General features: G+C 46.2%; 1 protein-coding gene across 1 annotated transcript in view; it reads left to right on the top strand.

The window, feature by feature from the left end:
- Nucleotides 1-25530, top strand: part of ABCA4 (ATP binding cassette subfamily A member 4) — a 128252-nt gene that overhangs the window by 10280 nt on the left and 92442 nt on the right. Inside the window, exons 2-6 of the mRNA XM_005307557.4 lie at nt 8089-8183; nt 16159-16252; nt 19560-19701; nt 22059-22198; nt 25009-25136. Of these exons, the coding sequence (XP_005307614.2) occupies nt 8118-8183; nt 16159-16252; nt 19560-19701; nt 22059-22198; nt 25009-25136 (570 nt within the window). The 5' untranslated portion in view covers nt 8089-8117. The remainder of the gene's footprint in view (nt 1-8088; nt 8184-16158; nt 16253-19559; nt 19702-22058; nt 22199-25008; nt 25137-25530) is intronic.

The following is a 25530-nucleotide window of genomic DNA, read 5'->3' as shown; positions in this document are numbered from 1 at the left end:
TGCCTTATATAGGACAGGCTTATGACTGAGTACGATTAAGAGAGTCCTCATTAAGACACGATCAAGCTGATGAATGGCTCAGCTAATGGAGCCAGCCAGGAAAAGGAATAGTATGTGTGGGAGACTGTGTAGGGGCCATAGGTGCCGACTCCGTGGGTGCTCTGGGTCTGGAGCACCATAGGGAAAAATTGGTGGGTGCCCCTGCCCCAGCTCGCCTCTGCCCCCCCTCCGCCTCTTCCCTGAGTATGCCGCGTGCCTGCTTTTTCCCCCTGGCTCCCAGCGCTTGTGCCATGAAACAGCTGTTTTGCAGTGGCAAGCATTGAGAGGGAGGAGGAGGGGGAACTCGGTGCGCTCGGGGGAAGAGGTGGGGCCAGGGCGGGGATTTGGGGAGGAGTCCAATAGGGGCAGGGAGAGGGCGGAGTTGGGGGGGGAGACTTTGGGGAAGGGGTTGGAATGGGGATGGGGCAGAGGTGGAGTCAGGGCAGAGCCTGGGGCGGGGGCGCCGCAAGCACCCACCGGCGACGGGAAAAGTTGGTGCCTATGGTAGGGGCCATTGCCAGGCAGTGTGTATAGGCATAAACAGTCTTGAATTCCTGTCCATAGTTGTTGCAGAAGGCCTGTGGAGCAGCTTTCCCATGCGGCTGGGGGAGCTAGACTAGGCATGCCTAATTCCCACCCTACTGAGCTGCCTCTGCTAGGTGTGGGTGTGACACTGTAGGGAATTGAGACATTTTATATTATTAATACCAATATTGTAAAATTGCAATGAATTGTGCCAGATATGTCATGTAAGGTGTCAGTGATAAATGTTATGATTTGCCAAGTATGATCTTGTTTATATGTTTGTATAACCTTTGTATTGTAAGTTATAGATATGTATGTTATATCTGCATTTCAAAACTTGTGCTGTGTTTCTGGGTGACACCCCCAGATAGACTGGCATCACCACGGTCTAGCTCAAGGGTTCTCAAACTGGGGGTTGGGACCCTTCAGGGGGTCACAAGGTTATTACATGGGGAGTTGTGAGCTGTGAGCCTCCACCACAAACCCCATTTTGCATCCAGCATTTATAATGGTGTTAAATATATTAAGTGTTTTTAATTTATTGGGGGGGTCGCCCTCAGAGGCTTACTATGTGAAAGGGGTCACCAATACAAAAGTTTGAGAACCACTGGCCTAGGCTGTTCGATGGCCCATCAAGGGTCATCAATTGTACAATGAACCCATTGAAAAAGCCAGGGATTACACCTTATGAGTCAGCAGGGCATGCCTATGGACAGAACCTATGGTTTGCCAGCTGGTATCCGGTTTTCAACTGGAACGCCCAGCTGAAAAGAGACCCTAGCAGCTCCGGTCAGCACTGCTGACTGAGCCATTAAAAGTCCAGTTGGTGCGGGACTGGCAGGCTCCCTTCCTGGCTCCATGCGGTTCCCCGGAAGTGGCAACATGTCCCTCAGGTCCTAGGCGGAGGGACGGCCACGGGGGCTCCATGCTCTGCCACGACCCCGCCCCAAGTGCCGGCTCCCAGCTCCCATTGGCTGAAAACTGTGGACAATGGGAGCTGGTGAGAAGGGGGGCAGCATCTGCGGGGGGAGGCAGTGCGCAGAGCCGCCTGGCAGTGCCTCTGCCTAGGAGCCGAGGGATATGTTGCAGCTCATGGGGAGCCCTCCGTGGTAAGCACTGCCCAGAGCCTGCACCCCAAAACTCCTCCCGTGCCCCAGCCTGGAGCCCCCTTCTGCACCCAAACTCCCTCCCAGAGCCCGCACCCAAACTCCCTCCCACGCCCCAACCCCCATCCCTAGCCCACACCCACACTCCCTCCATCCCTGGCCCCACCCCAGATCCCTCCCCCCACAGCCGGAGCCCTCCCCTCTCCCCCAACCCCAACCCCCCGCCCCAGCCAGGATCCCCTCCCGCACACTGAACCCCTCATTTCTGGCCCTATCCCAGAGCCCACACTCCCAGCCCAGAGCCCATACCACCTCCCACACCACAACCCCCTGTCTCAGCCTGGAGCTCCCTCCCACACTCCAAACCCCTCGGTCCCAACCTGGAGTCCCCTTCTGCACCCCAAGCTACTTGGCCCCACCCTCCAGCCTGGAGCTCCCTCCTGCACCCCAAACCCCTCATTCCCCACCCTAGCCCAGAGTCTGTACCACCTCCGACACCCCAACTCCCTGCCTCAGCTCAGAGCCCCCTCCTGGACTCCAAACCCCTCATCCCCAACCCCACATTAGAGCCTGCATCCTCAGCTGATCTGCTCACCACCTCCTGCACCCCAACCCCCACCCCAGTGGAAATGAGTGAGTCAGGGTGGGGGAGAGCAAGCAACCGGGGGGGCAGGGATGGAGTGAGTGGGAGCAGAGCCTCAGGGTATGTCTACACTACGAAATTAGGTCGAATTTATAGAAGCCGGTTTTATAGAAATCGGTTGTATACAGACGATTGTGTGTGTCCCCACATAAAATGCTCGAAGTTCATTAAGTCGGTGGACCGCGTCCACAGTACCGAGGCCAGCGTCGACTTCCGGAGTGTTGCACTATGCGTAGCTATCCCACAATTCCCGCAGTCTCCGCCGCCCATTGGAATTCTGGGTTGAGATCCCAGTGCCTGAATGATGCAAAACAGTGTCGCGGGGGCTTCTGGGTACATGTCGTCAGGCCCCTCCCCCTCCGTCAGAGCAACGGCAGACAATCAATTTGCGCCTTTTTTACCTGGGTTACCTGTGCAGACAACATACCATGCCAAGCATGGAGCCAGCTCAGCTCAGCTCACCAACACCATATGTCATCTGGGTGCCGGCAGACGTGGTACTGCATTGCTACACAGCAGCAGCTAATTGCCTTTTGGAAGTAGACGGTGCAGTATGACTGGTAGCCTTCATCGGCGATCTGGGTGCTGGCAGACGTGGGGCTGCATTGCTACACAGCAGCAGCCCCTTGCCTTTTGGCAGAAGATGGTATATTACGACTGGTATCCGTCGTCGTCGTAATGCCTTCCCAATGACGATGATGACTATCAGTCGTAGTATGCTATTTTCTGCCAAGCACCCAGAAGATGCCGAAGGCTATCAGTCATGCTGCACCATCATCTGCCAGCTTAAGATGTAAAAAATAGATTTGTTCTGTATTCATTTGCTTCTCTTCCCCCCCCCTCCGTGAAATCAACGGCCTGCTAAACCCAGGGTTTTGAGTTCAATCTTTGGGGGGGCCATTCTGTGTGACAGTTATTTGTGTTTCTCCCTGATGCACAGCCACCTTTGTTGATTTTAATTCCCTGTACCTGTACGCCATGTTTTCACTCGCCCCTCCCTTCCTCCCTCCATCCGTCAGATACTAGTTTCGCGCCTTTTTTCAGACCAGACACCATAGCACTGGGATCATGGAGCCCGCTCAGATCACCGCGGCAATTATGAGCACTATGAACACCATGCGCATTGTCCTGGAGTATATGCAGAGCCAGGGCATGCCAAAGCAAAACCAGGACCAGCCGAGGAGGCGATTGCAGCGCGGCGACGAGAGTGATGAGGAAATTGACATGGACAGAGACCTCTCACAAGGCACAGGCCCCAGCAGTGTGCAAATCATGGTGTTACTGGGGCAGGTTCATGCCGTAGAACGCCGATTCTGGGCCCAGGAAACAAGCACTGACTGGTGGGACCGCATCGTGTTGCAGGTGTGGGACGATTCCCAGTGGCTGCGAAACTTTCGCATGCGTAAGGGCACTTTCATGGAACTTTGTAACTTGCTTTCCCCTGCCCTGAAGCGCCAGAATACCAGGATGAGAGCAGCCCTCACAGTTGAGAAGTGAGTGGCGATAGCCCTGTGGAAGCTTGCAACGCCAGACAGCTACCGGTCAGTCGGAAATCAATTTGGAGTGGGCAAATCTACTGTGGGGGCTGCTGTGATCCAAGTTGCCAGGGCAATCAAAGACCTGGTGATATCAAGGGTAGTGACTCTGGGAAACGTGCAGGCCATAGTGGATGGCTTTGCTGAAATAGGATTCCCAAAATGTGGTGGTGCGATAGACGGAACCCATATCCCTATCTTGTCACTGGAGCACCAAGCCACCGAGTACATAAACCGCAAGGGGTACTTTTCAATGTTGCTGCAAGCCCTGGTGGATCACAAGGGACGTTTCACCAACATCAACGTGGGATGGCCGGGAAAGGTACATGATGCTCGCGTCTTCAGGCACTCTGGTCTGTTTCGAAAGCTGGAGGAAGGGACTTTCTTCCCGGACCAGAAAATAACCGTTGGGGATGTTGAAATGCCTATCGTGATCCTTGGGGACCCAGCCTACCCCTTAATGCCATGGCTCATGAAGCCGTACACAGGCAGCCTGGACAGCAGTCAGGACCTGTTCAACTACAGGCTGAGCAAGTGCCGAATGGTGGTGGAATGTGCATTTGGACGTTTAAAAGCGCGCTGGCGCAGCTTACTGACTTGCTCAGACCTCAACGAAAAGAATATCCCCATTGTTATTGCTGCTTGCTGTGCGCTCCACAATATCTGTGAGAGTAAGGGGGAGCCATTTATGGCAGGGTGGGAGGTTGAGGCAAATCGCCTGGCTGCTGATTACGCGCAGCCAGACACCAGGGCGGTTAGAGGAGCACAGCAGGGTGCGGTGCGCATCAGAGAAGCTTTGAAAATGAGTTTTGTGACTGGCCAGGCTACAGTGTGAAACTTCTGTTTGTTTCTCCTTGATGAACCCTCCCCCCCCCCACCAAGTTCACTCTACTTCCCTGTAAACCAACCCCCCCCTCCCCTCCCCCCCTCGAGCACTGCTTGCAGAGGCAATAAAGTCATTGTTACTTCACATTCATGTATTCTTTATTAATTCCTCACACAACTAGGGGGATAATTGCCAAGGTAGCCCGGGATGGGTGGGGGAGGAGGGAAGGAAAAGGACACACTGCAGTTTAAAACTTTAACTCTTATTGAAGGCCAGTCTTCTGATGCTCAGGCAATCATCTGGGGTGGAGTGGCCGGAGGCCCCCCCCACCGTGTTCTTGGGCGTCTGGGTGAGGAGGCTATGGAACTTGGGGAGGAGGGCTGTTGGTTACAGAGGGGCTGTAGCGGCGGTCTGTGCTCCTGCTGCCTTTCCTGCAGCTCAACCATACGCTGGAGCATATCAGTTTGATGCTCCAGCAGCCGGAGCATTGACTCTTGCCTTCTGTCTGCAAGCTGACGCCACCTATCCTCTTCAGCCCGCCACTTGCGCTGTTCATCCCGCGATTCAGCCCGCCACCTCTCCTCTCTCTTCCCTGTGTGTTTCTCCATTGACGGAGTCAAAGCACACGGTTGGGGTAGTGGTGGCTGCACCCCCTAGCATGGCATGCGGCTCCGCGTAGAAGCGGCATGTTTGCGGCTCTGCCCCGGACCTTCCGTTTGCCTCTCTGGCTTTGTGGTAGGCTTGCCTTAGCTCCTTAATTTTCATGCGGCACTGCTGTGCGTCCCTGTTATGGCCTCTGTCCTTCATGGCCTTTGAGACCTTTTCTAATATTTTGCCATTTCATTTACTGCTACGGAGTTCAGCTAGCACTGATTCATCTCCCCATATGGCGAGCAGATCCCATACCTCCCGTTCTGTCCATGCTGGAGCTCTTTTGTGATCCTGGGACTCCATCATGGTTACCTGTGCTGATGAGCTCTGCGTGGTCACCTGTGCTCTCCATGCTGGGCAAACAGGAAACGAAATTCAAATGTTCGCGGGGCTTTTCCTGTCTACCTGGTCAGTGCATCTGAGTTGAGAGTGCTGTCCAGAGCGGTCACAATGAAGCACTGTGGGATAGCTCCCGGAGGCCAATAATGTCGAATTCCGTTCACACTACCCCAATTCCGACCCGCTAAGGCCGATTTTATCGCTAATCCCCTCGTCGGAGGTGGAGTAAAGAAACCGATTTAAAGGGCCCTTTAAGTCGAAAAAAGGGACTTAGCCGTGTGAACGTGTCCAGGCTTAATTCGATTTAACGCTGCTAAATTCGACCTAAACTCGTAGTGTAGACCAGGCCTCAGAGAAGGGGTGGGCGGAGCCTCAGGAAGGGGCAAGGAAAAGGATGGGACAAGGGTGTTAGGTTTTGTGCAATTAGAAAGTTGGCAACCCTAACAGAACCCCAAGGCTTTTCCATGCCGGGTGCTGTGAAGCTTTCGTTTGGGGCACAGGAAGTACAGCAAGCCACATGGCAAAAGGAATATAAAGAGCAGCTGCATCATCTCCATTTTGTCTTCATTCTTGCTTCTTACCGCTGGGGTAACTTTTCTGCAAACTGACACACTGAACAAAGGACTGAATGACCCATCCAAGCTGTAGATGTGTTCCTGGACTTTCAAGCCAGCAAACTCACCAATATTGCTAAGAACCTGATACATGGACTTTGAGTCTCTGTATGTATCTGAGTGCTTTACCATTTAGCTCTGCAGAAATTAATATCTGTGTCTCCACACTTTCTTGTCTGTAAAATTCTGCTTAGCTGGTGGGTAGCTGGCTCCTGTTCACCCATGTTCAGGTGAAAAGAATTTAGCCATCTTTATGAAGAAGTTTTCTTGTTCCCCTGCATTCAATATTTTGTTCTTCTGTAATTCTGTCAGGTTGTCTTCCTTTTCCAGAGACCTAATTAATGTTCCTTCCCAGCAGAAGTAGTGCGTTGGGATTGGCCTCAAACTCCACCAGCAACATGAAAGGAAACACACAAACCCTCCAAATATTGGACCACCTTCTCAGAGTGTGATGCCTGTTTTAGGTCTTCAGTCTACCAACACCCATTAGGAAGCTTTATTTCTTCAGTTGCAGCATTATTATAGCATTCAACAACTGTTTGTGTGAATAATTGATTTTTTTTTGTTTTGGTTAGGTGGCTAAACTGAAAAAAAAAATACTTGTTTTGGGCCAAACTAAATATTTCATTCAACACAAAACTAAACTTTTTGTTTTATTTTAAAGTGTTTTGATACCATTTTGTTTTTAAAATATAGCTACATTTTGAAACACAAAGTTTTGAATGGGGGTGGGGAAATATATATAATTTTTTTTGTTTTTTTGGATGAAACTACTTGACCCAAATTTACAAATAGTTTTGGTCAACCCAGAGCTTCATTTTTTGGTGAATAAATTATGTGTCTAAAACATTTTTCCCAGCTCTATGTTAGACCAGGCACATGCAGTGTGTTCAGTTGGTTCCCTGTAGCCTCCACCCAATGGTAACACAGATGCAGAGGTGCATCCTTTCAAAACATCATACATAATCCATTTGCTCTCTTGTGTCACAATAGCTTTTTATAGCCAATCTGACTTCCTTTTGTGCTGTGTCTCTAATATGAGCAATTAGAGCTGATGGGATGATGTTGAATAGTGTATGTGACTGTTAACCTACAAAGAATGAGAACCCTCCAGGCGTTAGTGCTGGTAATTTTGCATGAAAAGTCCTGCTGTGGAGTTTTTCTCTTTTTATCTGACAGCTGATAAGCAGCACAGTCAGTGTGACCTAAATTTGGTCTTAAATTTCCTGCCCCGATCTTTTCCATGCTCAAAATGAAAAGAAAGAGGTCATTTCTACCAGGTTTTGTCATGATTGGTGCCACGTCTTCTGTCCAAGGCTGGCCTTTTTTTAGCTTTGGTTGAGGGTTAAGTACTTTCTCAGGTGATGAAAAACTCACCTAAGACTTAAATGTTTTTCTTGAAGTGTCAAGGAATATATACTGATTTTATTCTAACACTTCTGAAAATCCAGGTATCAGAGATATTAGATTAACCAAACATACAAGGAAGTAGTTACAGATAGAAAATCCAAATGTTTCCCTCCATGCCAGGGTAATAGTTGAAATGAGTAAAAAGAGGTCCATATTTTCATTTGACCCAGAAAAATGAGTCACGAGAACCACTCTCCCAACAAAGGAAAAACACCATATCCTGTAGATTTGTCTAGAACAAGATGTATAAGGCATGATTGAAAAGCACTGGCCAGTAAAGTAAAGAGAGAGAGATGTAAAAAGAACAGAAGCTAAAGCAGTTATTCTGCTGAGAATTTTGTTTCAGGTATTATCTGAGCCCAAGTGTGAGAGATAAAGATGGATGCATTTTATACTACAGGTTTGTGGCGCTGTTGATGCAGAAGAACAATGAGCTTCCTTAGACAGGTCAGACTTCTGCTGTGGAAGAACTGGACACTCAGGAAAAGGCAAAAGGTAAAAGATAAAACCTTAGTCTTCGGGTTTCTACTTTAGAACATGCTGAGAATATTACAGTGCAGATAGTCAAATGACTGGTGCATTTATCAGCCTGCTAAACACGTGCGTACTAGAGAGTGAAATCGGCTGTGCTGCGTCTGTCGGCCTGCCCTCGGGGGCTTAGTCCATTTGTTTGCAAGATGCACTTTGCAGAGTAAATTTAGAACAGCGGTCATTGTACTGAGTATCTGACAAACAACATGACATACAGTGAAGATAGTTCTGGGTACTGAGGTTTTGGTGCTTGGCTGTAAAGATATGCACAAACAAAAATGACTTGTGCACCCCACAACTTAGAGCAAGTCTGGCTCCAGATCTTAATGTTGCCACTCATGTGCACTTATATTAGATGTGAATCCAACTGCACAAAGTGAAGCTCAGTTTTTTTTATTACATGGTTGAATGACAACAGTAACAGGGTGAACAGGAATTGGAGAAACATTTTAAATCCTTTTCCATAATACTTTCTCTAGGACAGAGCAACTAATATATATTACGTAAATGCCTTATTTACCATTGCTCATTTTTTATTTCTTTAAACCAAATTATCTTAGGGCTAGTCTACACTGGCAATGCTAAAAACTTGCTGTGCTCAGGGGGGTGTTTTTTCACACCCCAAGCGAGAAAGTTGCAGCGCTGTAAGTTGCCAGTGTAGACAAGCCCTTACAGCCTGGTTCTCTGAGGTGCTGGAAGCTCTCCATTTCCACTGGCTTCAAGTCAAAGGAAGCTGAGGAAGTTCAGCAGTTCACAGGATCAGGCCCTATATTTCTAACTAAAGATACAGAGGGTCCTGTGGCACCTTTAAGACTGTTAGTCTTAAAGGTGCCACAGGACCCTCTGTTGCTTTTTACAGATTCAGACTAACATGGCTACCCCTCTGATACTTAACTAAAGATAGGTTACCATATTTCAAGTTCCCAAATAGAGGACACTACTAGGAGGAGGGAAAGGGGAGCTGGAGGGAATATTTGGGGGGTGCTGGTGGGTTGTGTGTGTCCTAGGAGGAGGTATTTGGGGGCTGCCTGAGGGGGTATTTGGGGGGGGAGGGGTGCTGGACTACGGTGTGTGTACTGGGAGGGGGTATTTGAAGGATGCTGTAGGAAGAACCTGATGGATGCTGGAGGGGTTTCCTGTGGCCTCACACTCAAGGTGGGTGGCAGTGTCGTGCTCTCTGTCATGGATGCAGCGCCAGCCTGTCAGTCAGAGTTTCCCTGCCGGCCTCTCCCCCTCCTTAGGGCAGGGAGCCAGGGCAGGCCATGTCACCCCTCCTGGCTGGGTTCTGAGGCCCCGCAGCAGGGCAGGCGGTCCAGCATAGAGGCGCTTGGTGGCTCTGCTTACCTGGCAGGCTGGCTGGGGCTGGGGCAGGCAGAATGCAGGGGAGGGACCAATCAGGGCATGGAGACTGCTCCTTCTGAGCTGCAATGTTGGGAGCAGAAAAAATCCCAGATATTTCCTCTTATTTCAAAAATCTGCCCAGTTGGAGGACAGAGGATGGGGGGAAAAAAGGGTCATGTCCAGGAAAACTTGGACGTATGGTAACCCTAACTAAAGACAATATGACTTAACCAAGAGACGTGAACTATGGTAAGTGAGACATTCCTGTGGCTATCACAGAATCATGGGATTGGTTGAAATGGTTCCCTGTGTGTGCCTTTGTCTTTGAGCCCTATAATAAAAACAGACAGTCATCTGCCACCGGATCTTAGTTGAATCAACTTTAGACCACCTTTAATGTTGCGTGCAATTTTGCAAACTCAGCTGAGACTTACTGCTATGAAATCTGGTTTCACAGAGCATCTTTCACATTCATGCTAACCCCAAATATTTTGTGGTTTAAAAAAATTAATAACAAAGGCGGCACTGGAAATGGCAGCACATGCAGGAAATACAGCAGCCATTGTGCCCTCTATAATAGCTCCTTCAAACCTTGAAGTCAATGGAGACTAGACTACCTGTGTGCTTAAGGACTGCAGGATCCAATCCATCAATCTGCTTGTCTCCATGTTAAATCTGCTTGTCCCCTCTCCCATTGCTGCCCAGTACATTTGCTCCTGCAATCCACCTCACCAACAGTACTTGGTGATCTATTCTACGCTGTGTTGCCAGCTCTCGTGATTTTATTGCAAGTCTCACAATATCAGACATTTTTTCTTAAGGACCCAGCTCTTGGAATTGTATGACTTCCTCAAAATCTCAGCTTTTCATGTTTTTATTTTTTTATTTTATTTGTAAGTAAGTTTCTAGCAGTTGTGGTTGTGGAGAAAATCTTGAAAACATGCACCCTGAAGGCTCAAAAACCCAAAGGCAAATACAAAGAATCAAATTGCATTGTTTTTGAAAATTGTATTTTTTAAAGCCAATCTGCTGATATTTTGGGGGATAACTAGTGATTTTTGAACATTTGGGGTTGGCAATCGTGTCTACAGTATTATGACATTTCTAGTTTAATTTAACAATCTCACGAAGGAATACGCATTGGAGATTTCCTTCTGTGTTTCTCACTGTTCTTCTCTGCATAGCTAAGGAAATTGACACAGGCAGATGCCCGGTGTGACTAAAATCCAGGTAATTTCATATTGTATCCTGCATGTGCTGACTTCAGTGCAGAGGGTGACTCCTGAGCTCAGCTCTCAGCTGCTTAGACCAACAGCACATTCCATTGATCCCAATTTGTTTGTTTTAAAGAAAGCAACTAATTGTGGCAGGATTTTTGGTGCTCATCCATTCTGTGCCATAGACTGAGAGCTGAAAGGGCTGCTGCAGTCTGGTTTCTAAGGTTTTGTTTTATTTTAAGAAGCTCTCCTGTCTCCAAAGGTGAATATTTGGAGAACTTAGAAGACGTTATTTTAAAAGACTAATTCTTTGATAGAAAATGATTGTTATAAAATATAACTATTTTCAATGCTTGAAATAATAATTTCATTCAATAAACCTATTTAGATATTTGACCCTGTCACTTCAAAATATCTCTGCATTACGAGGCTTCAGAAATAAATAAAAAAAAAAGTGAGGAGGAGATTTTTGTGCTGTTTTTTTCACATGGAAATCTCAGTAATGTTATGTCAGGTCTTTCCTGATTTTGCATGAGAGCTCTGAGGGGTGTTGAGGATTCTTAGCTTTTAAAGCGGGCTGTTGAATCTGTAACAGAGAAGTATTTTGACTTCCATGCTTGTGGTATAAATCAAACAACTGAAAGTTTTAAACATCAGTAAAAATCACTTCCCCCAGCCTCTTCTAGGTTTCATGTGCACGGTGACCACAGTAGCATAAACCTATTAGTTCTCTAGTTGTCCATAAGAACATTTCAAGAAAAACCAGGTAGTCAAGACCTGAACTTCTAATGTCAGAAGCAAGCAGAAAAGATGTTTTTTTGCGGAAAAAAGAACCCATTTATTTTTTCACCCATCAGAAGCAACCATATGAGTGTAAACCCAACTTTTCCTCTTTCACTAGAGCAGGGATCGGCAACCTTTACATATGCATCCGAAGAAGTGGGCTGTAGTCCACGAAAGCTTATGCGCTAATAAATTTGTTAGTCTCTAAGGTGCCACAAGTACTCCTGTTCTTCTCTTTACATTTAAACGTTTTTAGAAGGTCTTTCTATAAGTCTATAATATATAACTAAACTATTGTTGTATGTAAAGTATATAAGGTTTTTAAAATGTTTAAAAAGCTTCATTTAAAATTAAATTAAAATGCAGAGCCCCGCAGACCGGTGGCCAGGACCTGGGCAGTGTGAGTGCCACTGGAAATCAGCTCGCGTGCCAGAGGTTGCCTACCCCTGCACTAGAGGAATGTCTTCACAGCAGAAAAAGCTTGGGTGATCAGCATCCAAGTTAGCCTATACCAGGTGTGAGGAGCCACACGGCAAAGCTGTACCCAAGTTACTGTGTCCTCACTGGTGCCAGGGCTGGATTAACCTTGTGTGGGCCCAGCGCCAAACATATTTGTGGGCCCCCATAGAACGCTACAGCAGGAGTGCGGGAACCTTCCCTGCACACGCCCCCCTTGTTCCCCAAGGCCCTGTCCCTGCCTTGCCTCTTCACCCTAAGACCCTGCGGCTCACTGCTCTCCCTCCTCCCTCTTCCCCGTTGCTGGATCCTCTCCATCTCCCTCCTCTGAGGGATTTAAGCAAAGTGGATGTGAAGTCACTGTATGCTTTGTCTTTGTATGTCCATATATTTCCTTTCTGACAAACAAGAAAACTTAATCACGTGGAACAACTAACCACTTCCAACAAATGCAGGCATAAACATGCATGAAACGTTTCCCCATAAATGAGCCTTGTTTTGTCCTTCATAATCCCATATAATTTTGACCACTCAGTGCATGGCACTTTCTAAAGCCAGACCTTAATTGCATTTATTATTTAATAATAGTCTTAATCTGATAAATAAGAGTTGTCTTTAATTTCTTTGGCATGCAGAAATCAAAGACTTCTGGACATGGTGGTGAATTCTAGATCAGTGGTTCTCAAACTTTTTTTTTTTTGCGTACCACTTGAAAATTGCTGAGGATCTTGGCGGACCACTTAATGATCTTTCCAAATGTTGTTTGTACCGTTAGCTAACTATTGTAAAAGTGCTATATAAAAAAACCTTAATGATAATTAACTTTTTTTGTTCTACAAATAAAAGCACACAACTCATATTTTAATATCCGTAGTCTTACCTTTCAAATGTGATAGATGTGCCCTCTGTCCCCTGCCACAGCAGCCCTGAGCTGAGGCTGGGAAGGAGGGCCATCTCTCCCTGACTGCTGTAGCCCTGAACCTGGGGAAAGTTGTCTTTCTCTGGCTGCCGCAGCCCTGCATGTACCAAATTCCCCGCACTTCCTCTTCTCACCCCACTGCCCCCTCCCACCTACCCCTTAATCCCCCCAAGGCCACCAACTGACCTTACATGTGCATCTTCTCCAAGGTCCAGGCATCGAATTAGTGGAGCCACGCCTGCGCGGCTCCACTAATTAGGTGGGTGGCCCTTCATTCTTTTGTATGCCACCATCCAGGCGCGCACCTTAGAGGGAACTATCTGTGGACCACCTGAATGGAGCTCGTGGACCACTGGTGGTTCGCGGACCACAGTTTGAGAAACTCTGCTCTACATAATAGTAAAATTATAAAACCAAGCTATATATTATATATATACCAGAGCAGGATTAGAATTAAAATCCTTGAGATTTCAGTGTCTGCACAGAGGATAAAATGCACAACTTTCAGTAACAAAAATTAAAAAGTCATGTCTAATGCTCTTCTCGCTGCGCTGAAGAGGGTGGGATTTTTTTTTTTTTTTTTTGCCTTCATCTATCATTATTCCTTAATTTCTCGGGGGGAGTTATGGCTTCGGAGTGAGGGCCACAGGCAGGGCTGGGAGGGGGGATCCCAGGGTTGGAAGTCAGAGGCACCGGCAAGTCTGTGCTAGTAGGGAGCTGCCTGGATCGGTCCCTGGAGTGAGGCGGGGCGGGGGGCAAGCACAGTGGGGCAGGGGGGATAGACAGGATCCCTCCAGGGTGGCGTGGAGCCAGCACCTACCTCTCTCTGCCACAGCCAGGTCCTGGGGAGCCAGTTCTCTCTCTCTCCAGCAGAGCTGCAGTTCCTCCAAGCAGAAGCAGCTGCTCTTCCCACCCTCCTGGCGGGGAGACTGATTGAGGATACGCCTACAACCGGACTTTTAGTGTCCAGTCAGCAGTGCTGACCCAACACTGCCAGGTCCTCTTTTTGATCGGACTTTCTGATTGAAAACTGGACACTTGGCAACAGAGGCGCCCCAACGAGGGGCAGGAGGCCATGGCCCCACCCCTTTTAAAAGTAGAACTGCTATGCCTTAAGGGCGAGCAGCGGGGAAGGGCTAAGGGGTGGAGAGGCGCAAGTGGCTGGCAGACAGGCAAGTGGGCAGAGGAAGAGGACGGAGAGGAACGGGAGATGGGGGGGATAGAGGCGAGGAGGGGCTATGGGGTGGAGAGGAGCAAGCGGCCATGTGGGGGAGGGGCCAGAGGGTGGAGAGCAGTGAGCCTCGGGCAGGGGGAGGGGCACAGAGGACCAAATAGTAGGGGGGGGGAGAGGAGGGGCCAGGGAGCAGAGAGGAGCGAATGGCTGGCGGGCTTGGGAAAAGAGGAGCCAGCTGTTGGTGGGGGAGAGGGGCTAGGGGGCAGAGAGGAGTGAGCGGTTGGTGGGGCCTCCAGGATGGGGCCTCAGGGCGGAGCACAAATAGAGCAGGGGGGTGGGGCCATGGTCCAGGCGCTGTGCCCCTTTCTCAGTGTGGGCCTGACGCTATGGCAAACCCGGTACTGAGTGGTGGTGCACTCCCCTGTGTGAGGCACTAGAACTTCTGAGGGCCTTTAGCCCCTGACTCTGTATGGTGCAGTAAGATGAGCCACTCAGATTCTTTCTCAGTGAGTTGTGGGAGAATCTTTCCTTCTGAGCACACACAGGGAATTGTGGGAAGGCATTAGAGTATTGTCAGCGCTCAAGTGACATTTTAGCTGGGTTATCAAGTTGAGTGAAAGCTGCATGCGGTGTTAGCCTAGCACGTGAGAGGAACCAGCTAGCCTGGGTTGAGACTGAGATTTTTGTATGTGAACAGGAGGAGATTAGAGGCAACAACACCCAAGTAAGAACCCTGGAGAACTCTGCACTGAAGACATACCCTAGGAACCTGTTTGATTTTTTTTCTTCCACTAAAATCACTGGTGGTAGGATGACCTGAAGTGGATGTTACTGTTTAGGGAAAATCCAGGTTTAGCTGCTGGGGAGGTGAAAGCTGGGAGGGGCAAAGAGGCATCATCCCCAACTGCACAGCTGCCCCTTACTCCAGGTCAGAGAGGTGGGAAAACAGGAGGATCTTCACGGTGGCAGATTTCCCAGTCCCTTGGTCTAGCAGTGCCCCCACCCACCCACCCACCCCCGCGCCGGTCTGGCTTTTAGAAGCACTAAACTGTATTTTTTTAACTCAAGATTAAATGTGTGAAATAGGAAATGCTTGCTTGGCAAAAATTTCTCCGTCCTTCAGCCATAAGCCTAGGCTGAGCTTAATTAAAGCTAATAAACAAAGTTACAGTGGAAAAGACAGGGCAGCTCCAAAACTCTGTTTTTAATTATACTGTGGAATTTCTTTCGGCTCGATCCCCTGTCACCATTTAGCCTGAAGAAGGCCACGGGCACGTGATGCATTCTGCAGATTGCTGTACATATCTGGTGCCTGGGAGAGAATTTCCTATGTGCAAACCAACTACTCAGGATTTGGGGAGAGTCTGTTGTGGCTGTTACAAGAAATGTAATGCAAGGTGGATAGGCACAGAATAACACAGCAAGCTCTCCCAGCACAAATACAGCACAGACAACAATAACAATAAAGGGCCAGAGAAGTGGGGAATGTGTGGTAGTTGCTTTATGCTATAGCTATCAAAGAAAGATATCAAAAGGAAAAAAAAATAGTTTTAACTAGTCAGACAAGCATCTGAAGGGAAAATATATTTTGTGGGGGTACAACTGCTAATTCAGCAGAAGGAGTTGGTTGCAGGTGTGCTCCATGAACCTTGTCCTTTTTCATCCCTATAATTTCCTGTGGGCCACAGAGGCTGTTAATCCCATTTCACAAGAAGCTCAGTGCACAGTTGCTATTCTTTCTCTTCTCCAACCTCCCCCACCCAGCCCAGCAGTCCTGCGTCACTGTCTGACTAGCTGCTCTTCTCAACAACTGTCTAGAATTATTATTTTTTGTTATTATTTTAGTATCTATCCGTAGCTGTTTAGCACCTGCTGCCTCCTCTTTTTTTCACCTTAGCTTTTTAATCACCCTTGGTTTTTAAACATTCTTCCAGTGGATGGAGAGGAGCACTGAGTTCATGGTGATGTTCAGTAGGGCTCTGTTTGTTTTGTAAATTATTGGATGAATTATGTCACATTTCTTTTGTATACACTTTTTTCCCCCCCCAGCTTCGTTTTCTGGTGGAGCTTGCATGGCCTTTGTCTTTATTTCTTGTCCTTGTCTGGCTGAGGAAGGCTAACCCAGTCTATCGCCAACATGAATGTAAGCATATATATTATAAAACTAAAACATAATAATAATAATTCTTATTGCAATAATGTCTAGAGGCCCCAATCATGACTCAAGGCCCAGTTGTGCTAAGTGTTGTACACATAAAAAGATGGCCCTGCCCTAAGTACTTTATAGTTTTAGTAATTTTTAGGCATATAATGTCCCTGAATTAAAGTAACAAAACAAAAAATCCTATGTTAGCAATTTATGGGCCATTTCGCTGCTTATAAAGGCAGCAGCCATACCAATACTATCCTAATAGTAGATACTGGAGGTTGTCTATTCTGACGGTTCTGAGTGCTGCTCATTTCTCTGCCATTGATGGCACCTTGCTCTACCAATAACCCCTCCTCTCATTTCCAAATGTAATTGCTTGGCTCTATGCACATATTGGTCTAAACACTGGTCTAACTTACCCTCTGGGATATCGGTGGGGTTGCAAGGTTATAGACTTAGCCAGAATTAGGCCTGTTGTTGGAAATCCTCCCAAGACATTTCCCAGAAGTTTCCAGATCACAGGTCCTGGTTCTCATGGGGGACTTCAATCACCCTGACATCTGCTGGGAGGGGAGAGAAATACAGCAGTACACAGACAATCCAGGAAGTTTTTGCAGAGTGTTGGGGACAACTTCCTGGTGCAAGTGCTGGAGGAATCAACTAGGAGCCGTGCTCCTCTTGACCTGCTGCTCACAAACAGGGAAGAATTGGTAGGGGAAGTAGAAGTGGGTGGCAACCTGGGCAGCAGTGACCATGAGATGGTCGAGTTCAGGATCCTGACACAAGGAAGAAAGGAGAGCAGCAGAATATGGACCCTGGGCTTCAGCAAAGCAGACTTTGACTCCCTCAGGGAACTGATGGGCAGGATCCCCTGGGAGGCTAATATGAGGGGGAAAGGAGTCCAGGAGAGCCGGCTGTATTTTAAAGAAGACTTATTGAGGTTGCAGGAACAAACTATCCCAATGTGCAGAAAGAATAGCAAATGTGGCAGGCGACCAGCTTGGCTTAACAGAGAAATCTTCGGTGAGCTTAAACACAAAAAGGAAGCTTACAAGAAATGGAAACTAGGACAGATGACTAGGGAGGAGTATAAAAATATTGCTCGAGTATGCAGGGGTGTAATCAGGAAGGCCAAAGCACACTTAGAGTTGCAGCTAGCAAGGGATGTGAAGAGTAACAAGAAGGTTTCTACAGGTATGTTAGCAACAAGAAGAAGGTCAGGGAAAGTGTGGGACCCTTACTGAATGGGGGAGGCAACCTAGTGACAGATGATGTGGAAAAAGCTGAAGTACTCAATGCTTTTTTTGTCTCAGTCTACACAGACAAGGTCAGCTCCCAGACTGCTGCACTGGGCAGCACAGTATGGGGAAGAGGTGAGCAGCCCTCAGTGGTGAAAGAACCAGGTTAAGGACTATTTAGAAAAGCTGAACATGCACACAAGTCCATGGGGCCGGATATAATGCATCCAAGGGTGCTGAGGGAATTAACTCATGGCGATCAGGGGAGGTCCTGGACAATTGGAAAAAGGCAAATATAGTGCCCATCTTTAAAAAAGGGAAGAAGGAGAATCCGGGGAACTACAGACTGATCAGCCTCACTTCAGTCCCTGGAAAAATCCTGCAGCAGGTCCTGAAGGAATCCATTTTGAAGCACTTGAAGAAGAGGAAGGTGATCAGGAACAGTCAACATGGATTCACCAAGGGCAAGTCATGCCTGACCAACCTGATTGCCTTCTATGATGAGATAACTGGCTCTGTGGATATGGGGAAAGTGGTGGACGGGATATATCTTGACTTTAGCAAAGCTTTTGATATGGTCTCCCACAGACTTGACTTTAGCAAAGCTTTTGATATGGCTCAATGGGTAGTAATCAATGGCTTGATGTCTAGTTGGCAGCTGGTATCAAGCAGAGTGCCACAGGGGTCGGTCCTGGGGCCAGTTTTGTTCAACATCTTCATTAATGATCTGGATGATGGGATGGATTGCACCCTCAGCAAGTTCGCAGATGACACTAAGCTGGGGAGAGAGGTAGATACACTGAGGATAGGGATAGGGTCAAGAGTGACCTAGACAAATTGGAGGATTGAGCTAAAAGAAATCTGATGCGGTTCAACAAGGACAAGTGCAGAGTCCTGCATTTAGGATGGAAGAATCTCATGCACTGCTACAGGCTGGGGACCGACTGTCTTAAGCGGCAGTTCTGCAGAAAAGAACCTGGGGATAACAGTGGATGAGAAGCTGGATGAGAGTCAACAGTGTACCCTTGTTGCCAAGAAGGCTAATGGCATATTGGCCTGCATTAGTAGGAGCATTGCCAGAATATCAAGGGAAGTGATTATTCCCCTCTATCGGAACTGGTGAGGCCACATCTATAGTATTGCGTCCAGCTTTGGACCCCCCACTACAGAAAGGATGTTTTGAATAAATTGGAGACAGTCCAGCGGAGGGCAAAGAAAAGGATTAGGGAGCTGGGGCACATGACCTATGAGGAGAGGCTGAGGGAACTGGGCTGCAGAACAGAAGAATGAGGGGGGGATTTGATAGCAGCCTTCCACTACCTGAAGGGGGGTTCCAAAGAGGATGGAGCTAGGCTGTTCTCAGTGGTGGCAGATGACAGAAAAAGAAGCAATGGCCTCAAGTTGCAGTGGGGGAGGTCTAGGTTGGATATTAGGAAAAACTATTTCACTAGGAGGGTGGTGAAGCACTGGAATGGGTTACCTAGGGAGGTGGTGGAATCTCCATCCTTAGAGGTTTTTAAGGCCCAGCTTGACAAAGCTCTGGCTGCGATGATTTAGTTGTGGTTGGTCCAGCTTTGAGCAGTGGGTTGGACTAGATGACCTCCTGAGGTCTCTTCCAACCCTAATCTTCTATGATTCTATTAAATTAATGATTTGGTTTGGAAGTCCTGGGATTACTCCCCACATACTCTCACATTTGTGAATATTAATATGACATGGTCCTTAACATATTCATTTTAGTAAACATGGAGGGTGGGATTTTCAAAATGCTCAGTGTTAGCCTAACTCCATTTCCTTTGAAATCAATGGGAGTTCTACCACTGACTTTAGTGGGAACAGAGTTAGATCAATTCTGAGTGGTTTTGAAAATAATACACAGAACAGATGTCTTTTTACTTAACAAAGACAAAAACCTGAAAAAACTTTCCTGGCTAACAAAGTAACCATAACATTCCTCTTGCAACAAGAAAACCTGTGAAGCTCCTAATGTTCATTCAAGCTGCCTTAGGAATGAAACCCAACAATTAATATTTTGTCTTCTCTTCTCTGTTTCATATACACAGGCCATTTTCCAAATAAGGCTATGCCCTCTGCAGGAACGCTGCCATGGTTACAGGGCATCTTCTGTAACATGAACAATCCTTGTTTCCGAAGCCCCACCCGTGGAGAATCTCCTGGCATTGTGTCTAACTACAACAATTCCATGTAAGCAAAGAGGAACCTCCTGCATTCAGGGAAAAGAGATGTGTGTGCTAGGTTGGGGCTGCATTAATATACTGAGGTCCTGGAGAAATGCCTAGCAGCCTGTCTCTAATGCATATCACAGATGTGACAGATCTTGGTGAGCAGTCATGGAATAACGTCAGCCACAAAGTTCACCCTCAAATTGGCTGTAATCCCCATCCCCTATCAATGGGATGGGTACATGATAAAGGGTATTTTATAGAATTATTCTGCAGTGTGAATTCAAATCCAACCCTTGGCAGAAAGTTGAGAATCCAGGAAGACTGGATGGTTCAGGATAGAGGTAATGGAATATAGAGCTTTTCAACTGTAGCATGGCCTGGTCAATAAAAAACAAAAGGTTGCATCTGATGGCTGTTCTATGGCCTGTGTGAAATGAGTTTGGTGGTGTCCCTCCAATTGCCAGTGAACAGGTGTCCACATCACAAAAACCACTCCTTCAATTGCCTATTATAGTAGAAGTCTAAGAACAAAGGCCCAGGAATTAAGAATATAGAACCTGAATTGTCTTTTACCACCATTTGAGATACTTCCTCTAAATCAGGGCTGGGGCAAACTGGCAATGTGGGAAAGCTTGCATTGACTCCGCCCATGCTGTACCTGTCTTGGGAACATATAAAAGACTTCCCTCAGTCTGTCAACTCTCAAACACTAAATTCACTAATGGGGAGATGGGCAAAATTCTGATCTTTTGGTCAGAATCGTCTTTGCAAGTGCTTCAGTGTATTGTGTATTATAGCTGACTCATGCAAGTCATGGAGTTTAGCAGGGCAAGGACCTCTAGAGTAAAATGAGGACAATTGCAAAATCTGTTCAAACATGCAGAAAATAATGGCCACATGCCCACTTGTCAGGGGGTGGTTTTATCTTTTGAGCAGTGATACTCAGACTTCCAAGGTTCAAGAGCCTAATTAGCAATCAACATTGCCTAAAAGAGCCACATTAGTGTGAATTCATTGTTTCATTTACTATAGTACTATATATTCATATTTAAACAGTATGATGGGAAATATTTAGTTAGTTTATTCTCACAGCAAAATGACTGACCAAGTATTATTATTTTATCAACTACAGTTGGTTAATAATATAGTAAAAGCATCCTGATTGCTTAATAACTTAGGCTAATAATTAAATCAGTGTTTTAATATCATGTGCTGCAAAGAGCCACAGAAAGACACATTAAAGAGCCACTTGCGGTTCACGAGCCTCAATCTGAATATCATTGCTTTAGAGACTCCAAAACGGAAACGTCCATGAGCTAACAACATCAAGGCCATCAAAGATGCAGCCATCTGAAACTGGCCTACTTTGGTTTTCCCTTTTCATTCCACTTTCTTTTTTTGTTTATCTGTGAACATTTAAAATGTTAAATCAAATGGAGTGGCCTATGAGCTAGTGTATTTGTTTTCTGTATAATGCACCTTTACTTTTCTAGGTAGTCTCTTTTTCCAGCTGCAACTTTGTGAGGCAAATCAGACTCAACGCATCAGAGGAGGCAAACACACTGTGCTCTCTGAGAGACTTGAATTGACTTCCTTCTTGTTTTCCTGTTTCCTATAATCTTAAAATAAGTTATTTAGGTTGAAAGTATCAGTCTTTGTATGGAAAAATATAGCACTCTTAAAGAAATGCAGTGTTTCAGCACCGATCTGGGAGGAATTGTGCATTATTTCCAGGTTCTATCTCATGCCCACTGCATAGGGACTGGTCATCTGTGACAGCTCAATACCTAGATGTGCTCTGTTTCTCACTGGTACTTATTAGAATTTATTTGTACCTGTCCCACAAATACGGAGTCTGATTCTTCCACCCTTACTTGTATTGTACTACTGTACCTTACTCTCTGGGGTGGGAGGGCTACACCCTGAGTAAAATACTGTTCAGCATGAGTGAGCGTGACCAAATTGGGCTCAAAGTAATTTTCATTTTCAAATTGGGCATACAGGTTGCTGCTGTTTAGTGCAAACTTTGATTCTCTTACAATAGCACAAATAGTCTCTCTGTAATATCCGTTAGATTGATGCTGCTGTAATGAATCCATAGAGATGGACATGTCTGTAGCCTGACAACATTAAAGTCATTCCAAAGTGTTTAAGTACAGAAATAGGCTTTAACCAAAGGTTCAAACTTTGGGGAAGTTTGGATCCTAATCCAGATCCGAACATTGCCTCCTACATCTAGTGGACACTATGACCAGATTAACCTGTGTGTGAAGAGCCTCATTCTCTTTGTTTCTGCGTTTCCCATGACATGTAAGGTTTGTCTTACCTGCCCTATGTCATTAGTCTTTACTAATGACTCATTGATTCTTCTTTCAGCTTAGCAAGAGTGTATCAAGATGCTCAAGAGCTCCTACTCCAAGCACCTGAAATCCATGACCTGGGCAAAATCTGGGAGGAATTGCGCATTATGATCCAGTTTATGGAAACAATGAGGACTAATCCTGAAAGAATTGCAGGCAATTTGTTTCATTATATTCTTTAGACTGTAGTACATTCCTGCCCAAGAGCTGGGTAATCCTCACCTCTGCAGACAATGTCAGGAGTGACAATACAATTCACACCTGCCTGTTGGTAAACATACATTTAAACATTCTGTATTTGAATGGCCTTAGAAATTATTGATTTAAATTCTAAAAGGACACTCCCAAAATTAGTGGGACAAAAATGGATTGGCCCTGAGAGTGACAGTGACCTATCTTAGCTACAAATCCTTCACCTCAGGAGGATATATATATAAAATCTAATATTGTGACTCAGCAAATATTTGTTAATAAGACAATATATACAGTGACTCCAACAAACCATATGATACAGGTGTTCTAGGATGGTGTGTGCATATACTGTATGGATGCCATGAGGGGACTAACTCATTGTGAAGAGCTTGGGGGACCTCAAAATATCCCAAAATGTAGGCTTTTTAAGAACACAAATATATTCTGAGCTGCATTTTGGAAGCGAGCTGCAAAAACTGATCCCAAACAATCAGCCCTGTGGGAGTGAGGGAAAGCACAAAATGCCAGAGCTTTGAAGTTCAGAGTTCCAGGGCCGCACTCCAGGTTTTTCGAGCTTTTCAACTTTCTTTGCAATCCCAGTTCTGCATTCAGTGTTCCTTTACAAGGCATGTCAACTCTATTTAAGTCAGAAAATAAACAAGTGTGTTCCAGCTGCCAGGCATCCTGTGTAGCCCAATATTAGTGCTGCTTCAGAATCCCAGTTTAAAGTCAATAGCCTGATTTATTTTAAAATAAAAGTTGTATTCTGCTTGTTCATAAAGCAATCAACAAAACTAATGTTGGGGATAAAGAAACAGGATGAGAAGTGCTACTCTTTCTTCTATGTGGAAGGAATTACTGGCTGTGTGTGTGTGTGTGTGTAAGTACTGTAAATTACATATATAAACTGTGTTAAGAGAACATTAAGGGGGAAAAGTCAAGCACTCAGAAATTAGGAAATTCCACAATTAAGGTTGTCTGTCAGTCCACCTTCCCTTGGCTCTTTGGACCAGTCCCAAGACTCAGCCACCCCATCACAATCCCCATTCCACCCAGTCTCTCCCTTTGCCATTTCCCCAGTCTCAGCTCCTAATTTTTCTGCATGCCTGTGAGCCTGATCCCTCCTCCACAGATGAGGCACAAACAGTGGGGAGTACAGAAAGCACAGGATACAGTCTCCCTGCTCTCAGTTCCTGTCCTTGGTACCACAGCAGTCCTAGGTTTCCTGCAGGAGCAATTTCTCAGCCCCTGGACTCCTGTGCATGTTCAGTGCTGATGGAATCTTTGAAGTATTTACCTGCCAAACCCTAATAAGTCTCTACTGAGTATGAACTGAGATATTCAGAAGCTCATAACTTGGCCAAATTTAGCAGATTTTCCCAGGGATGGCAAAAGATGACACCTGCTGACACCAGTGCAACCTCCCTTCCTCCTCAAGCTCCCCAGCCAAATTTCAAGAGCCTGCTGCAAAGCATGGAGGACTAGAGTTTCTCAATTAAACAATTACAAGAATTGTTTTTAATATAGGCAAAAAACCCATTTCCCCCTAGCTTCATTCTGAGAAACAGCTGAACTGTTTTTGCTGAAATTTTCCAAAACAATTCAGTGTGAGGCAGACATCTAGCATGGAAAATTTCACCCCAAACACTGGTGAAGTTAAAAGCAACTGAAAACAGGGTCTTATAGTGGGAGGTGTCCAGCAAACTTAAGTATGGCTGGCACTACCTGCACTATCTATGAGATACACTACAACATTTAACAGTAACGGTGCAGAACTTATGGGCCAAATTCTGAGATCCTTACTGAGTTTTTAGTTGGACAGTTCTCATGCAAAATTCCTGTTGACATCAACGAGAGTTTTAACTGAGAAAAACTGAGCAAGAGCTTTCAGGGTTTGGCTCATTAGTAACCTTATCAGGAGTTAAGGTGTTTTGGACCCATTACTGTAAATTATATATATTATCATAAAGATGGAAGGAATAGAATTTTGTGGCCTTTCTTCTGTGTGTGTGTGTGTGTGTGTGTGTGTTGTTTCTTGAGTGGGATTTGTTTAATAGCGGGGACTATAAAGCTTTAATGCTGTTCCTTGAGACATGCCCCTTGAAAAGAGTAATGAAGTTTTGCTTGTGAAAGTTTTTAAAAGGGCCATTTTTACAAAATTAAAATCAGGCTGATTGCGCACATTGCTGTTGACAGTGAATGCAAAGTGAGTGTAAATGACACCGATTATCAAAGGTTGTTTGTAAAACACCAGCAGAACAGGGAGGGGGAGACTGGGACATCACAACATCAAAACAAAACATTACTTCAAAAGAAAAGGCCAAGATTTCCAAATGTGACCAGTGATTTTGGGTGCCTCCGTTTTCAATTGCTTATCTTGAGGTGCTTTTAAAAGCAGTGCTCAACTATGGGGAGGCCCCCTTACTGCTTTAGGGGCTACCTCACTTCCGTCTCATTCAAAGTGCAAGGGGGTGGGGGGGGGGAAGATGTAAGGTTGGTGTGTGTGTTTTAAAATACTTATGTTCATTAAGCGCCCCCTACTTTTTTCCCCATAATTCAAGCAATGTTTAGGAGATCTGATTTTCTGGCGGTGTGCTCTATATTTTCTTAAAACAAGGCCCTATTAAGGTGTCTGGTGATGGACCTCAAAGTCACTAGTAACTATTGAAAACCTCGGCCAAAGCATACCGTTTCCAGGGGTCTAAGCAGGGCATTCTTTAATTCACCTTGTTCAGCTTCTCAGTGCTCTTTACATTGCTTCCCTCTGCATTCAGGTAGAGGGTTAAGAATCCGAGACATCTTGAAAGAACAGGAGACTCTGACGTCCTTTCTGCTGAATGATGCTGGCCTCTCAGACTCAGTGGTTTTCCAGCTGATTAATTCTCAAGTGCGCCCTGAACAGGTGGGTTGATATAGGCTATGTCTACACTTACAGCCGCAGGTAGAGAACGTACACTGCAAACGCCCCCAGCATCGGTATAAATAGCAGTGTAGATGATGAGGCACTGCTAGGGTGAGAAGAGTAAAGGCATGCCAGAACCTTAGGGTGTAGACCCTACATGGCTCTCTACATGCCTAAGCAGTGTCTCCCCTGTCTATACTGCTGTTTTTAGCAGTGTAGTGTTCCGGAGCCTTTCACTGCCATGCATGTAGCTATACAACAGTGTGGATGCAGCCTGCCTTTCGTTGTGGCATGTAGCTACATGTACCTACCCAGTGTAGACAAGGCCTTTTGGTATAACAGCAGCCACCTGCTACTGCAAGGCAGTTATCTGTGTGGAATGGAATCTTTGTAC

This window comes from Chrysemys picta, chromosome 8, assembly GCF_011386835.1.
Source record: "Chrysemys picta bellii isolate R12L10 chromosome 8, ASM1138683v2, whole genome shotgun sequence".
Lineage (NCBI taxonomy): Eukaryota > Metazoa > Chordata > Testudines > Emydidae > Chrysemys > Chrysemys picta.
Note: the sequence above shows the minus strand (reverse complement) of the source record. Positions and strands in the feature narration are given on the sequence as shown.